The sequence below is a fragment of the Eublepharis macularius genome, chromosome 11 (genome assembly GCF_028583425.1).
Source record: "Eublepharis macularius isolate TG4126 chromosome 11, MPM_Emac_v1.0, whole genome shotgun sequence".
NCBI classification, from domain to species: Eukaryota; Metazoa; Chordata; class Lepidosauria; order Squamata; family Eublepharidae; genus Eublepharis; species Eublepharis macularius.
Genome location: NC_072800.1, coordinates 33,984,728 through 33,998,359, shown reverse-complemented (window position 1 = coordinate 33,998,359; position 13,632 = coordinate 33,984,728). Strand labels below are relative to the sequence as shown.

Here is a 13,632-nt window from a genome sequence, read left to right as displayed (position 1 = left end):
CTCTCCCCCTTTGTGGTGATGGTGGTTATTAGCACCACTCCCTCAGTGTTGAGCACCATTTTGGATTGTTATTTTCCCACCATTACAAATATCTGTACATATATTGCTCTTGGGCCCCTTCCCAATATTTTTAACAAATAGATTTTTCGCAAATAGGGGTTTACCATTTTTCAGAACCCTTAATTGTAGTCCTGGTTGGCCCTGCTAGATAGATGTTTTGATCCACATGAAAGCCTGCCCTTGGGTATTAGACATATGGATATTAGGAAGATTTGACTCCAGTAGCACCTTAAAGACCAAGTAGAGCTCCTTTCATCTGACTCTCGAAAGCTCATACCTTGGAAATCTAGTTATTCTTTAAGGCGCTACTGGACCCAAAATCTTGTTCTACTACAAACCAATACGGCTATCCACCTGAAATTAGCCTTCCGCAGTTGCTCAATACCTTTTTAAAAAACACTTTAAGATGTTTCAAAAATACAAGTGTCAAATCCTTAAGACTACAAAGAATACATCTAAATTGTTTAGGAATAACTTCCAATGTATACATGAATCTTACTTTCAAAACTTGCAAATTCTTTTCTCTCTTTTAACATTTCAGAGTTCTAGAAGCAAAAGATGTTAGAAAACTAACAGATAATGACATACCACATACCTTGCCCCAAGCAGATTTGCCAGGTTTCTTAAAGAGACTCTTTCTGCCCCACTAAACTGGCTGAAGGATAAAACGCATTTTTCCAAGGAGGTGTTTCCTTCTTTCACAGACACTGGTGTGAAAAGTGAACTTGACTGTGGATCTAAAAGGACCTGTTGTTCGACACACATCATCTAACAACAGTGAAATAAATAATGCAAATTAACCCACAAACCATAAATTCTTTCAGTAATACTGAGGCTGTGGGACATGAAACTACCACATGCCAGATGAATTGTTTGAAGATCTCAGGGCTTAATCCAAAATTCTTTAAGCACAGATACATAAGCTTGCACACATTTCTAAAAACTGGATAGGCTCTAAAAATGCAGCTGGGAGATTAGCAACTGTTTAAATACTATCATTCCATTCTAGTAATCATCAACAGGATCTTAACTGGAAAAACTGCAGCTGCTATACTCAGATTCATTTAGCAAATACCAGGCAATACAAGGCTTGGCATTCATTAATGGCATTCTGGTAAGACTCTGGGCTTGCTCCACATCTGTGGCACAAGAAGTCAGTGATTATAACGAAGTGAACTACAAGACCAGAAAATGAGTATCAGTAACATTTTTCCTTATTCCTAATTATACTTTGGCTGATGTATTCCACATATCATCCTAGGATTCGCTCTTACCAGCCATGTATTTGTGACCACATCTCCAACAGTTGATTTCACCTTGCACCCCCACAGTGGAACCACAGCATAGTCAGCAATTGCTTTACTATGTTGAGGTAAAACACTCCCTGCAGACTCTTCAGTCAGATCTCTTAGGCAGGATTCTTCCTCTTTGTCAAAGCCCAGAAGAAGAAACTTCTTGCCTCTGAACAAGGCTCCTTCGACAGTTGTTGAAGTCTCTGCCAAGGAACTGATATTGGGAGGGAATTCTTCTTGAATGGCAGGGTGATTAATACCACTGTAGTCACCAACGTCAACTGCAAGAAAAATGAAAATGCTACAGTCCTACTATAAGCTGTTATCCTCTCTAGTACTGGAAAGCCAGTACATATGGCTTACACACTATTTGCATTCATTTCAGTGAACACTAAACAGCAATGGATGAGGGGCTGTGGCTAGGGGTGTGCAATGCGATTGGAATTTGATTAAAATACCGAATTTTAGCTAATTTGGTGAAATCTGATTATTCTGAATCAAAAAAAAATTATTCAAGACTGCACAGTGTTAACAGGATGGGAAAGACATTAAAAACACCCAAGGTGGGAGTTAGATGGATGAATCTTACCTACAGTGGAATTATTAGTATACTGAGAAAGAAGGTCTTCATCTGCTTCCTGGACTGGGATAATATTCACAACTTCTTTTTTTGAAAAGCCATTTTTTTGAGGAAGGACTGGTTTCATTACATGATGCTCCAAAACGGCAGTGTCCACTGGCTGGTACATTGCAGAGATATATTGTTCCTCAGCTACAAAATAACCCTTTCTAAAGCATTCCAAAAGCCATTTCGTTGTTACAATATATGGCCTACAGAACAAAAACATTAATTACAGATAATGAGGTGGGGGGGAGGAATCTACCCTTCCTTTTGAGGTCATATGAATTTTACATTTCTGCCACAAAGCCCGGACCAAGCAATAGTTTTGAATGTTAAAAGTGACATGAATGTTCACAACTCAGCTTTTGATAGTTATAGAATTAAAAGAAAATTCCTGACAAACACAAATTTCCAAGAAAATGCATGCTGGTAGAAAAGAATCCCTCATATATTACCGCAATCATAAACCATATCCTTCACATTCTACAAAATACAAAGGGCTTAACATGTACAAACTGTGGACAATTATGGATGGAAGTCATCAATCACTTTTCTTTTCTCTCTGAGATTTGATCAATAGCAGCCATTACATTAAAATAACAACAATTGAATAAGTTGCTCATCATCGTACACCAAAGGATGTGCAATGTGGAGAAAACATTAATTTTTAAAACTAACAAGTTACTAAAATATTTATAGAAGGAAATGTGTATGTAGACAAAGACATTTACAGTGCCACCCCAGGTCTACTCAGAATCTTATTCAGATTATTCACTCAGACTTATGCTCAGGAAAGTGTTCTTAGGATAGCACTATTAGTAATTGGTACCTCTGTGTTGTCTTCTTCAAAAATTGTTTCAGTTCATCATCATCATAGTCACCAACAATGATGTGTGTCACATCCTCATTGAGCTGATTAAAACGAACACCACCTCCAGAATTAATAAGCCTTCTCATCTTATCTAACTTCCTGCCACTGAAACCTGAAAGGTAAATCTGCAAGAGAAGTACAGAAAAAGCTTGATCCAAAGCAGTAAGGCACAGGTGAGTAAAGACACCCCAGCTAAAGATTCCTATAAAGTTTTCTCTGCAGCATTTCTCATAGCTGAAGAGTGAAGCTACTGCAGACTGTGGCTTAAGACTCTTACTCTCAAGCAAAGTGGATTTTTTAAGATCTCCTAGATAAAGTTCCTTGTTGCATACTGGAGATGCAATTAATCTGGATTTCCTTAGAATGGAATAAAATGCAAACTAGTAATAGAATAGCTAGGTGGCAGCACAAGTGGTGCCCTAACAGAAAACCTCAATGCCTTTAGCTGCCAGGCCTGGCTGCTGGAAGGAGGCCACTTTCCTGTCTTTTTCTTGAGGAAGTGGCAAATAGCACTAACAGTGACAGGCAGGCAGTGCCACGCATTCATTCATTCATTCATTCATTCATTCATTCATTCATTCATGAGGGTACTGTAAAACCCTACCCTGTAAAACTTGCAAACTGTATAGCTCTGTAGGTCAACATAACTATTCAAGTAATCTGAATAATTTCACAAGTGCACATGTACTATTAGACGTACTCGACACCCGTCTAGTAAATCTTCAGGAGCTTGTAAAGAACTAATATCCAAGTTGATCACATCATCAAAAGGCAGACCCAGTTTGCTATTCACAGCTGAGCTACATCCTGTTTCATTAACACCACTGAAATTGATATTTGAAATATGGCTGACATCTGAGAGGGTCCGACCTTTGAAAATAAAGAGGAAAGTTAAAGTTTAGGGAAGTGTATAATTATGCAATCTTTGATATTACTTTGATCTAAAAAAGGAAAGAGATAGCAAAAAATTCAACAAGAACTGACTAAAAATCTTTTCTTTTTCATCATACTTTAGTGAAAATATCATTTTAATTATAGAAACCACTTAAGACATGCTTTCATAAACTTACAGGGCATTAATGTCACTAATCAAATATTTAGGCATGCAGTTCTTTCCTTGCTTAATAATTGTCAAAATGCTCCTCATTGTGGAGAAAGGCAGTATATAAATAAAGTAAATTAATAGATCTAGATGAATGTGGGAGCAGATAATAAATAAGCTGGTTTTGTGGGTTTTAAGGAGAAAAGGAGGAAATAGTGTGGGAAGGGGATACAGGGCAAAGTAAAGTGCCCCCTGCAAGTCCTTGCATGTTCTGCACCATGCAACAGGGCTGAGGCTGCCAGGGTGGGAGGGGAAAGGTAAACACTGGGAGGCAGACAATGGTGGGTGAGAAGGAAAGATGGAATCAGGAAAAGGGGAAGAGGCTATGGGGACAGGGAAGGGAGATAGGACATGGTAGGGGAGGGCAAAATGAGATGCCCCCTGCAAGTCCTTGCAGATCCCCCACTTGTTACTTACTATCAGGCTTGCTGGATTCATTGGTAGGAGTTGATGTGCTTGGGGCACTCTCTTGCTTTGACCCGGGTTCTACTGTATACATCGATTCGTCCTGGCAAAATCCCTTCTCAATGCTGTCAAAGAACCACTGGATAGATATGCAGTGGACATTCCATCTTCTTGCACATTCATATTTCGGGCCTTTCCCATGTTAAAAAACCCCACAAGCACACACAGTTCAAGTTACAAGAAATTTCTGCAAGAAGCAAAGTACCAAGTGCATATATATGGCCAGAATTATAAGGATATTTCTTCAGTGACATTTGAAAATCTGAGTTTTCTCTCACTTTGGACATTACTGCATCATTTACAAAGCTTATTCCTTTAAGATGATTGCATTGACACTTAGATGATGCTTGCTGTTGTGTACAGTATGTGAACATAAAATTGCTAAACACATGCTATATAATCACACTGAGATCAAGATTACATCATAGAGAAAATTTTGTCCTCTAGGCTTCATCCAAATAACTGCATTTAACAGAATTGCACAGACAGCTATCTATCTGAGAGCTAAACTACAAGAGACGAATTACACAAGGATGCTCACATGAAGGGAGTCGCAATTTTAGCCAGGCAGCTGAGTTTTAAAAGAGATCTGTCAATTTCCCCTCTCTACAGAGCAAGCAAAGATTCTCCTCACAGGGTTTATTTCCTCTTCACCTCCTAGAAGGGGAGGTGACAGAGTCTTTGAGAGGCAAAGAGAAATTAGCAAACCCTTTGAGGAGCAATTTTTGCTGGCTTTGTAGAGAAGGGAAATTTTAAAACTCAGCTTCCCAGCTAACATTGTGACTCCCTTTACGTGCGTGTCCTTGTGTAGCTTAGCTCTCAGAGTACCATTCAATCAGCCAGGTAAGGGAGTTATTAAGTATGTATTTCTACTAACAGATCTGGGACTTCTTACCTCACAGTTTACTTAACCTACGTATTATTTTTATTCCTGTGTGAGTGAAAATAATTTTTGACAACTGAAGAAGGCCCCTAGGGCCAAAACAAGTTTGGTCTTTTGGTTTATATGTATGTGTAAACATACTGTGATTTCTTGTGATTGGTGTATATCATGTTCTGAGTTTTTAAAGGTATTTCCTACATGGTGTTTTTAATCTTATGAATTTGTGCACTGTGCAATACATTGTTATATTAATTTTATTCTATTTTTGGTGCTCAACTTTTTGCTTCCTGACTTGAATTCAGGTTGGGTTTGTTCCCCTTTTGTCTTTGTCCAACCCAAGTCAGCCAACTAGACTTTTAAAAGTAGGATTTCATGGTTATGACACGCAAATACAAAATATCCTCATGAGAAATACTAAAGAAAACATCTTTGTAATCAAAAGAGGGGAAATACATGCTTTTATGAAAGACTTTGATTTTATCATACTGAGTGCATTTTTCATCTACTTAGAATCTACTTCCAAGTGCACTGTCTAACTCACTGCAAAAAGTTGTCAGTTGTTTATAATGTTGTTTTCACTGTGTTGACAAACTAGCGACCAGACGACGGATGTCAACTAAAATGCCTTGCAAATGTTTGCTGCATTAACAGGCTCTAGAAACTGCTATTCTAAATTATTTGGCCACATACAAATCTGTCATGCTATGTTACACATATATGTTGCCAATAAGACTGTGAACATGCTCCAATTTCAACAGTCCTGATTCTGCCACTACCCCCACCCCGCCCCAGTTCTTGCAAAGAAGAGCTTCTGGTGATGTTTGAAACAAGGAAGGAGAAAACCAGAACCCCCCCCCCCCACCCCGAGATGAAATAGCATATAAAGCCCACAGCAACCTCCCAGTCTTCCAACCATGGTGCCTACTGGACACAGTGATGAAAGGAAACCTCCACATTTGGAGGCAGTAAACCTCTAAATACCAGAGCCAGGCATCATCAGGGAAAGGCCTTGGCTTCTATACTCGGTTGTTGGCCCTCCACAGTAACTGGCAAGCCACTCTGTGACGGACCACCAGTCTGAACCAGCAAGGCTGTTCTTACAAAATTCCCTATGAACTAAGCCACAGGGTTAAGAAAAATTAATCAGAAAGTGACTCCCTTGGTGAACAAGGATATCTGAAAGGCCTTATCTGCTTCCCCCAGAAGACAGGCAGAATTGTTTTAAAAGAACTGTTTGTTTGTGCAGGATCTTCCCTGATTCTGGACATTGAAACCCCTTCTCCACACACAACAATGAGGGTTTTTAAACTGCTCACTTACACTGCAATTTAATCCATGATGGATAGACTGATTTCAGATCTTTCTATTTTTTGTTTTCAGCTGCTCTCCCATCTCATTTTATGGCTGTTTGTTTATTAAACTGTTTTAATGTGTTTTGTCTATTTTTAAATATTGTTTTTAAGTTTATACTGGAAACTGCTTAGGAAATCCTTAGAAGTACAAAATATAAACTGTCAAACAAAAATGTGGGAGAAAGTAACAAGTCAGAAGTGACAACTGAAGACAGCATTATAACCAAACCAACATTTTCTGCAACATAAATTGAAAATGGTGTACTAAGGCTACCTTCTGCATTCAAAGCGGAGCCCTGCAAGGCTGAGGGCTACAATTTTGCAAATATTTACACATGCACAAAAAGTATCTTGAACTCAGACAAGAAAAGGCATGCATTTCAAAGGACTTTTTACCTTTCGGGTCTTGCACAATAAGATGGGTACATTCATTCATCTTGAGCTGCCCTGAATACTGGCCACCATTCTCAAGAGTGAGGCGCTGGACCTCTTTTCGGTCCATAGTGCTTAAGCCCGTTACACAGACTGTACAACCACGAAACAAAGGACATAAGAAGTCTCTCACGTTTATGTCTGTGTATCGAATCATGCTATTGGAGACAAGAGTAATAAAACATGTCTGCCATCTCTCTTTTGCCAGTGGGAAAATTGAGAGCACTGTGTGGTCTGCATTAGTAACTAAAGACAGTATAGAATTATACAGCTACGGAGCAATGAAAAATAGCGTGTTGGGTCCCATCTAAAAGTGTGAATCCCTGCATGGGGAGAAGCATAAGGGGAGAATTGGAGTACGTATGTGTGGATCTTTTTTATTAGTTTCAGGTGAGAAGAGACAGTTCGGACTTTATCCCTAGAATAACAACAACAACAACATTTGATTTATATACTGCCTTTCAGGACAACTTAATGCCCACTCAGGGCAGTTTACAAAATATGTTGTTATCCTCACAACAATAACCCTGTGAGGTGGGTGGGGCTAAGAGAGCTCTGAAAGAGCTGTGACTGACCCAAGGTCACCCAGCTGGCTTCAAGTGGAGGAGCGGGGAATCAAATCTGGTTCTCCAGATTAGAGTCTTGCCCCTCTTAACCACTACACAAAACTGGCTAGAAGCAACAACTCTCATTACACTTTGAACCTTATATTGTGCAACAAGAATGCTAATATATAGGGTTAACATTTTCTTCAAGAAAGATCATAACTCAGATTTCCCAAGAGTTACTGTTTTCCTAAACCTATATATTGAAACCTCACCTGTCTTGTGATTTGTCCCACAATGTTTTCACCCAAGAGGGAAGTAAAATGGGTTTCTTTAAATTAGCAGCAACTAAGTATTTCTTGCTTCCAACTTCTCCAGCTATAAGATGTGTTACCGACACATTAAGATCTCTGTATATACGGCCACCCATCATCTGAACATACTTGTGGACCTCCTCCTATGAAAGGAAAGAAATCACATGGTAACTAAGAATGAATGAGTCAAGCAAATGGATGAATCCGTGGAGAATTTGCAAAGCATTTTAAATACCAAATATATTATGCTACCATAATACTAGCAGAAGCATAGCTAAAGCACCATGTCCCACTTTTGCCAGTAGTCTACAAGAAGAAATGGCAAACTGGAATAATTCAGAGAAAAACAACAATTATGAGATTCTCTATGACTAGGGTTTTTAAAGAGAGCAGAGATCAATCAAAGATGTTTTAGGAAGATAGGAAGAGTAATAACCTTGCCACATTGTGCAGAAGTTTATTTTAGAGATGACCCCCCCCCTCTGATCACTTTGAATCCTAGTCTAAGGGAAAACGTTTATCTTCTTGACTTCAAGTGACAGTTTGAAAGTGAGCTTGAGAGCAATTCTAAGCAGAGTTACACCTTTTTCAGACCACTGAAGTAAAAGGATTTGGAAGAATATAGCTATGCTTAGGATTGCATCATTGGGCACATAATTCCCAGGGACAGTTACAATCCTCTAAAATTCATTTAGAAAATAAACCTCACACAGTGACTGAAAAAAGCCATAACATAATGCATTACTCGTGCTTCTTTTTGGAGATTTGTACAGGACACTGTTACATCAGCCATAGCCATGTTATAAACTGGGTAATCAGCCCTTGGAACACATCGCTGGTTTTGCATACAGTAAATGACTACTTGAGGTCCAACGATTCTACAGCCAAGCTGAAACAAAAAACAAAATAAACCAGTTAATTAATAGTATACTTTCCCATCACCTCTCTGTCCACTACCCGAACCCTCAATTCCCATTCAACAAAAGTAAAAAATAAATGACAGAGATCTAAGCTATGATATATTAACAAAATACATATGGAAAGTTGTTTAACCAGTTGTTGTTTCTTTCACAGTGTCAGACAAAAGAGAGATGCTTCAATATTCAAATAATGTACAGAAACAGCTTGTCACAACACGTGACTGCTACACTAACATACAAGAAAGTATTCACATATTCATGGAGAATCAGTGTGGTGTAGCAGTTAGGGTGCTGAAAAGGGACCTGCAAGCCCTGAGTTCAAATCGCTCCTCAGCCATCAATCTTGCTGGGTGACCTTGTCAGTCAGTCAGTCAGTCACATTCTCAACTTAACCTACCTCACAGGGCCATTGCAAGGTTAAAATAAGGGGAAAAGAAATGTGTACACTATTCTGAGTTCTTTGGAGGAAGGGCAGGACAGATATGTACTACTATACAGATAAATGTGCTGCCTTTGAAATAGCTAACAGTAGCTGTGGAACAAAACTCTGCTCACTGCACTGCCTGCCCTGTTGCATTTGCACAAGCATAGACTGCCTGTTTTCTTACAGGGGTTTCTAGCTGAAGTGCCGATCATCAAGGTATTTATTATTACATACACAATTCACAAATAACAAGTCATGGTTATAGGAATGAGCCTCTGAAATCCTCAGGTTTGTGCACTCCCTGCCCTTTCCCCTTCACATTAGTTTTTGTCACAAATAGTATGCTTTTTTTATCAAATTGCTATGGTTCTCTTGTCCCTTACCCAAACTTCCAAAACAGTACTAAAATTGAAACAAATGATTAATTTCCAAGTTGCATCGGAGAACAGGAGGAAGAAGGAGCATATGAACCAAAGGATTTCAAGACTAGTTCCAATAACAAGAAAGCATGATTTGTCACTGCATGTGAACTGCATTCCTGAGTATGTTCATTATCTGATGAATGAATGAAAAGAGAGAAAATGCTTACTGTAGGACCAACTATGTTATCTTTCTTTTTAGTACAAAAAATATAAGGGTTAGCAGGTATAGAGCAAACCTTTTGAAGATGATTAAAAGCAATGCCACTAAACTGATCATATATATAAAGAGATTTGTCATTCTCTTGTATTTTCAGCGCAGCTTCATTTTCAAGAATCTGGAGAAATTCATCTGATTGAAATTCTTTTATTGACTGAAAAATACACAAAAGTATTACAATTAATGTGAATTTCTAAGCACTGTTCCTTCCCATCTAACATTTAAAACAGTGGTTGCACTATAAATGTAATACCATAAATAGCTGAAACTCCATTTAATTCAACTTACAGTGCAGAAAAAAGCAAGTGTACTATCGTTGCCATTTTCTCTCCCTCCCACTACTTCTTATGTTTTTTAAACTGCCTGATTGTATGGGGTTGCCTGCTAACCGTGATCTTGCAAGACCACAACTGTCATATTTATTAAGCTGCAAAGAGTGTGCAGGCACACATTACTTTTCCATTACAGGTGGGGGGTGGGAGTGGTTAAGTACCTCCTATTCCTTTCTTCTTTCTTTTGAGATTTTGTAGATACATATTCCCTTTCTCATTCCCTTTCCACACTGGGCCCCTTTGTGCAGATTGTGATACACGCTTTGAGGCCAAGTCCAGAATTAGATATATACCCAAGATAGCCTAATCTCACTATATATCAGATGCTAAACAGGGTCACCCTTGGGAGACCACCAAGAAAGACAAGGTCAGCTATGCAGATACACCTCTTGCCTTGAAAATCTCAGCATGGGTCACCAAAGGTCAGCTATGACTTGTTTGCAGTTTCAAATCTCCACCAATATCAAGATTCCACATGAGCATTACATTTACTGAACATGTTACCAAAGCTTAAACAGATACTAAATAAACTCACCTCGAGGGCCTGAAGGAAAAATTCTGAATTTTTTGCAGACTTTATAAACTTCACAAAATATGGTTCTTTGTTACTATTCATCATTAACTAATGAAGGGAAGAAGAATGGGTTTATAATTAATTCTTTAGAAAAAATGAATTATTAAAAACAGGTCAAGGGAATAGTCACATGCTGATGGAGGCTGGTCCAAGAAATGTCTAGAACAGTTTTTACCAAATAAAGTAATACTCAATTATTCATAGTTAAGAATAAGGCTTTTTGGCTTTTTCATAATCAGCAGTCTTAGAGGTTCGTTTTATTAGCAGCAGTTAGTCCTACCTTCTGACAAGCTCTCTCTGTTTATATTTCTATTGATCCTCTACAAAAGACAGGCATTTTTATTACATTTAACCATTAATCATATTAAGGGAAGTTATTCCAAACTAATTATCATTCAAGTTAGGATTCTGAAGTAACTGATTTCTTTCCCAGAGATCCAATAGTTAATTTCATGAGAAACTGACAACTTTCAAGCTTTACACTGAGACCCTTAGTGACCTGTTTTAAGAATGTTACAATCCGTTTAAGATTACCATCATGCTAGGAATTCTTGACAAGCATGGACAAAGTTGGCATTGTTTTAGACAACCGACAACTCTAAACTTTCACTGTTTTCAAATGTAAGCAAGATGGCAGCCCCCACCACCCAGACTACCTATAAGGAACAGTATTTATTTATTTAGCGACAACATTTATATCCCGCCTTTCTGCCCAAGGAGGGCCACCAAGGCAGCTAGCAACTAAAACAGCATAATAAAATACATCATAAAACTATTTTTTAAAAAGCTGAAGTACAGGCATAAAACACCAGATAGCAAGTTGAAACACAAGGCAGTAAAGATCCATCTAAGGAAGGATCACTGAAAGAATGCGAGACAAAACAGGAAAGTCTTCCTCAGTCCCCGCCCCCCCCCCCACACACACGCACCACAGAAGACAGTGATAAATGGGGATAAGCAAATAAGCCATAATTTTGGCACCACAAAATTGTGGAACCACCTCAGAAAGCAGAGGCACCCAAACTAGGGCCTCAGAAAATGATCATAACAGTCTGGTTGGCTCATATGGGAACAGGGAGTCCTTAAGGCAGGGCTCAACAAATCCCAGGCACCAGGGTTCCTAGTATTTTCAGCAGCCCTTTATTGTAAATGTCTCTTGGTGATTCTCAGTAGAAGTACTATGCTCATTTACATGAGTGATAGAGGTTCGCTTTTTGTTGTGATGACAAATCAAGGTTTATTTATACACTGCAAAAAACTTGTTTTTTAAAAAATGGCAAGAAACAGGGTTTTCTGGTAGCAGTAACTAGAAATATAAAATCCCGAAGGCTGAAAAAATAAGTTTAGCTCCTAAATTTGAGGAGGTGGCTCATAAAGCAAAAAAAAAAAAAAAAAGTCAAGGCATGCCTTGACGTACATCGCTTCCAAGACATATAGAACTGTAAAGGTCAACAACAGCACCTTGAATTATGCCCAGAAACAAACTGTGAGCCAGGGTTGATGGACCAAGATTAAGTGATTTGGTCCCAACAACCCACTGTAATCAACATGCAGCATGTTGCTCATTTCTGCTGAGGAGATATCAAAGGCACAAAGAGCTCAAATTATGTTCCTTTACAAAACACAGAGGATATTTTCCCATCTTCTTTCTCTTCCACTACTACAGACCAGGATCTCTACAGCAGAGACCCTACAGCAGATTAACACAGGCTGCTTACTTGGGGAGTAGTTAATATGTGGATGATTTCTTTGAACAGGTACTGGTGTTAAGTGTCTCTCATATGCACTATTTGTTTATATAAACCACCTTTAGTGATCAGGAAAGTCAGTACACAAATGTGTGAGAGTAAACAAAACAAAAACATTAAAATAACAAAACAATAAAAATTACCAGCAAGGATTAGTATCCTTGATGGTAAAAGACTTTGTTCCGGCATGGAAGAGAGAGAGAGCTAAGAGATGGTCTGACTCACAGGAGTCAAAGGTTTAAATCTCTGTCACCCATGAAGCTCACCACTCACTTTGGCCAATATCTCAGTGCAGCCTATCACCGATTTTCATTGTATGAGGACTGTTCTTCATTTAGGGGCAGAGTCAGAGATCAAGAATCAGGCAAAGACAGCACCTGATTTTGAAGTACCATTGAAGGGCAGCCCTCTATGAACTGTTTCGATTATTATTTATACATTTGCCATTTGGATTTTCTACCTCAGGCACCAAGATAACAGAGCGTCCTGGTTGTGTGTAGTGTAATAGCACATATGAACATTAACACAAGAGTGGACTCAAGGAAAGAGGAATCGGTTTTCTCTCCCTTTTAAAAAGATGTTACCTCACGGGATAAGAAAGGGTGTCTATTTTACTTCAACATACTTGCAATGCATTATGTAATCCGCCTTGGGTCTCCTTTAGAAAGGCGGCCTAATAATAAACATTTAACAATACCCATTATTCAACCCTTCCTTCTCCTACGCACCCAAGAAAACGGCGCCAAAATATACTTGTTATATGGAAGTGGACTGGAGTCCATAACTGGGGCCAACCCTTCCCCCCACCCCCTCCCGGCCGGGAGCGAAAAGGTGAAGGGCCTTCCTCAGGTGATGGCCAGGGGGCGGGGCCAGTGTAGCTAAGCAACGCCATTGAAGGAAAGTGGGGAAAAGGCGGGAGCAGCGCGAGGGCCGAGGCAAAACGAAGAGACACCCCCCCCCCCACCCGCGCCCATACCTCCTTCCTCTGAGCTTGCCGCTGACAGTTTAATCCCCGCGAGCCCAGCCGCCAACTCCGATCTTCCGAAGGCAGGCGGGA

At 39.3% G+C, this 13,632-nt stretch overlaps 1 protein-coding gene across 2 annotated transcripts in view; it reads right to left on the bottom strand.

Annotated features, from left to right (window-relative positions):
• TOPBP1 (DNA topoisomerase II binding protein 1) overlaps positions 1 to 13,632 on the bottom strand; it is a 34,188-nt gene extending 20,556 nt beyond the window's left edge. For both annotated transcript variants that reach the window (XM_054991619.1, XM_054991620.1), the window contains exons 1-12: positions 13,552 to 13,632; positions 10,789 to 10,875; positions 9,941 to 10,075; positions 8,684 to 8,827; positions 7,900 to 8,081; positions 7,044 to 7,237; positions 4,365 to 4,544; positions 3,546 to 3,715; positions 2,804 to 2,970; positions 1,942 to 2,183; positions 1,335 to 1,633; positions 656 to 828 (exon numbers count right to left, since the gene is read on the bottom strand). In XM_054991619.1, the coding sequence (XP_054847594.1) occupies positions 656 to 828; positions 1,335 to 1,633; positions 1,942 to 2,183; positions 2,804 to 2,970; positions 3,546 to 3,715; positions 4,365 to 4,544; positions 7,044 to 7,237; positions 7,900 to 8,081; positions 8,684 to 8,827; positions 9,941 to 10,075; positions 10,789 to 10,872 (1,970 nt within the window). In that variant the 5' untranslated portion in view covers positions 10,873 to 10,875; positions 13,552 to 13,632. The remainder of the gene's footprint in view (positions 1 to 655; positions 829 to 1,334; positions 1,634 to 1,941; positions 2,184 to 2,803; positions 2,971 to 3,545; positions 3,716 to 4,364; positions 4,545 to 7,043; positions 7,238 to 7,899; positions 8,082 to 8,683; positions 8,828 to 9,940; positions 10,076 to 10,788; positions 10,876 to 13,551) is intronic.